Source organism: Sinocyclocheilus rhinocerous, unplaced genomic scaffold (genome assembly GCF_001515625.1).
Source record: "Sinocyclocheilus rhinocerous isolate Xijiao unplaced genomic scaffold, SAMN03320098_v1.1 scaffold1029, whole genome shotgun sequence".
Taxonomy (NCBI): domain Eukaryota; kingdom Metazoa; phylum Chordata; class Actinopteri; order Cypriniformes; family Cyprinidae; genus Sinocyclocheilus; species Sinocyclocheilus rhinocerous.
The window spans coordinates 422,525-425,864 of record NW_015664012.1 but is presented as its reverse complement, the minus strand read 5'-3'; the positions used below and the strand labels follow the sequence as shown (position 1 = coordinate 425,864).

General features: G+C 38.1%; 1 protein-coding gene across 1 annotated transcript in view; it reads left to right on the top strand.

Annotated features, from left to right (window-relative positions):
* LOC107729165 (sarcalumenin-like) overlaps window positions 1-3,080 on the top strand; it is a 6,457-nt gene extending 3,377 nt beyond the window's left edge. The window contains exons 8-10 of the mRNA XM_016539562.1: window positions 2,499-2,597; window positions 2,700-2,845; window positions 2,954-3,080. Of these exons, the coding sequence (XP_016395048.1) occupies window positions 2,499-2,597; window positions 2,700-2,845; window positions 2,954-3,080 (372 nt within the window). The remainder of the gene's footprint in view (window positions 1-2,498; window positions 2,598-2,699; window positions 2,846-2,953) is intronic.
* Window positions 3,081-3,340: the final 260 nt, after the last annotated feature.

The window sequence follows — 3,340 nt, the reverse complement described above, 5'->3', positions numbered from 1 at the left end:
ATTTAGCTACTTGAATTAATTATTCGAGAGAGAGAGAGAGAGGTGACAGTTGCCTACCTGTGTCTGTGCGTCTCGTCTCCAGTAGGCTATTTAATCTATTTTATTAATAAAAGTCGCGGGGCAGCGTTCTCAAGAATTGTGTCCTCCTGAATGTCTGTACACATGCGCAGCAGTATTATTCATAAGATTTTTTTTTTTTCACCATGTTTCCAAATTCTCTACCCCAGATCCAAAAGAAATGTAACGAATGTACAAACTGAAAACATTAAATACTTTTGTGATCTATTTCCATTTGTTATTTTCAAAAGAGAAATACTGTCATGGATGTTTACAGAGCAGAGGTCTCTTTTTTCTTTTCTTTTTTTTTTCTTTTTTTCCAATGGGAGAGATGGACTTTTGTTTGTCTTTTGTTTATTATTATTTTGTGCTGTATTGTTGGTTACTGTGTTATTTCTGTTTCAAAAGCCAGCAAAAAAAAAAGAACACTTTAATATCTAAAGAGTGTGCATGTGATTTTATACATTAGTAATGTTGTGAAATGAATAAATGCATAATAATCGCCATAATCGTATAACCGTGATTATTCCTCAGACTATAATCGTGCCAACAAAATCTATAATCATTGCATCCCTAATCTGTTTTAATGGGAGGTAGCAAAATCTGACAGGGTAGCACAAATCGTCAGAACACCGTCTCCCGGCGCGATGAGACCACACCAATAAAACCCATTACAAACGAGGCATTTGTTGCATCCAGTGGGGACATAATTACTGATTATAATGACTTGTACTGCGTTTTTACGCGTTGCGTATCGCGCCGTGTAAACAAAACCATGTCTGCATTTGTGATCGAAGAAAAGACAAACAAGCACTACTCTACACTAATCAAAACTCGCATTTTAATCATCAGTGGCAAATTCTTTAAATATAAAAAACGTACTTACAGGCTGAGTCAGAAGCGCCAGACTGTCCTTGCAAAGTTGGAACTGCCCCACTTTATAGAAACAGCCTTTGAGCAGAGACGCATTGTAGGTTACTCTGCAGCTTCAGGAAACAGTCCTCCATAAAATGTGCTTCACACATCTGAATATTTGGGTTGAACTGTTTTGGAACAGAGTTGTAAATACAACTTGACAACTAATTTCTAGTCAGCCAGATTGGATGGACGATTTCCAGCCCAAAAGCTCACAAAAACCCGTCCAAAACTTTAACTGTCAAAATAATGTGATAGAATATGTAAATCAAGGTGGATAAGGGCCATTTTTAACTCCTTTAACGTTATATTTATATTATTTTGTCGTCATTATTTTGTTTAGATAAATTTCGAATCGGGCCAAATAGCCTACATAGCCTCATTCATGCACACACCATGACAGTCAAAACTGTCATTCAATGATACATACTGAATTATAATCTGACAATTTAAAAAAAACAACAACAATAGGCTAATGCACGTATCTTCGTGTCGCTCTATAATTTTACACAACAAGATCTTGCCTCGAGGCTTCCTCTGGTTCTAAGTTCATATTGTAGAACATAATACAGAACTTTGCACAGCCAAAGCTAATCAAGTCTAGCAGTTTTCAAGGATTTATCAATCTGGACCGTTTAAAAGATAAAAGACCGGATCGTATTAACCGACATATTTAGTTTCGGTTTTGAATAATTCAAATGTGCTCTGATTTCGGAGTTGCAGTGATGGAGCCTTCGTGTCCTCTCACTCCACAATAATTCACGTTTTGAGTTCAGTCACTCTCCTACTCTTTAACTTATATTTAGGCATTGTGATTACTTGAAAATACAGTCATACTACATTCAAAATCGGATACGTTATAACTTATGCTAAAAACTCACTCATGAATGAAGAGTGCCGCTATTGACGTTTACATCAGCACCAGCGCCTCTGCAGTGTGTGTCTGTGTTTAGTAACGTTGTGATGACTGATTGAATGCAGTACATGCATACTTGGGCTTGTTTGTTAAACAATTAGCCTATGCAATTTATATGTTTGAAAACCGCCAAACTGACCCCAAACCAGCCCAAATTTTGTCTACCCGCCCAAGACTATTTTTACCCGCCCAATCTGGCAAAACTGGCGGCAACAATACTACAGTGAGAATAAGTTACGCCTTTGCGTGAACATTTGGGCGGCGTTATGCAAATCTTCCCATATAGTGAAGTAGATATGTGGGGGCGTGTTAGAACGAGCCGTTTTAGGAGGGTGTGGTTGACTCTTAACTTTTATAAAGAATATCTCTTTGGATTTGAGACTTTAGTCTTTGCAACTTTACAGATCTTCTTTATGCACCTAGAGCTTGTAACACTCCAAAGAGAAAGGAAAAATTGAAATCGCATCATATGACCCCTTTAATTTCCAAGCATTTTAACAGTAGTGTGTGTTTCAAGGGACTGTAAAGGACAAGTTCTTTAAAGGCAAATTGTCTTTGTTTGACTGCTTAATAATGACATGTCCAATTGCTTTATTATTGGTTATTTCAGAGAGTTATGATGCAGATTGTGCAGGAGCTTTGCAAGCGTCCAGGACTCAACAAGTGTGGCTTCGACATGCCCACCATCTATGTTCCCAACCCTAATAAGGTGCAACCACAATTTTTCAGTTCCTCACTGCAAATGTGACAACTTTCTTACTTCGTAAGTAAAGAATACTGAAGTATCTTTCCTCACTGTCTCCACCATCAGCCCAGTCGATGTGTCAATCAGATTGAGGAGGTGTGTCGGACTATAGAGAAGACCATTAACCAGACTGTGCAGAACACGCTTAACTCACTGGAGAAGGACTGCAAGCTCATCACTGAGGCCATCACTGAGACACTTCATAATGACAGGTAGTACATCCTTATATTGTATTCATACATACTGTATAGGCAAACGCCAATGTTCATTAGATTGTAATGTCTAATATTACAGTTGCCACTGTGTTAAACTCTCTATAGGCAGTGCAGTATAGAGAACCGTCGATCACGTTTCAAGGGCTGTTTGTTGGGCATGCTGGGTTTCACTGTGCCCCTGCTGCTGCTCGTTACCCTGGTGCTTGGCAGCCTTTCAATCACTGAGGAATGAGTAGCCCTTCATTTGACATTAGATCTAATGACTTCTGGTGTTTATTTACATAAGTCAATTTTAATAGAAATATTGAATCTGGCTTTTGTATACCACTGTTGTATACCACTGTTACATTTTTATGTGAAGTTATTGCTGTTATGATAATAAATGTATGTGTTTAGCTTCATTGCTATTCAGAAACTGGCAAAGCAAGAACTTGAAAGATTGCTAACTAGGCTGAAGTTAACATCCAAATCCTCTTTGGAGTTTTAGCAGAG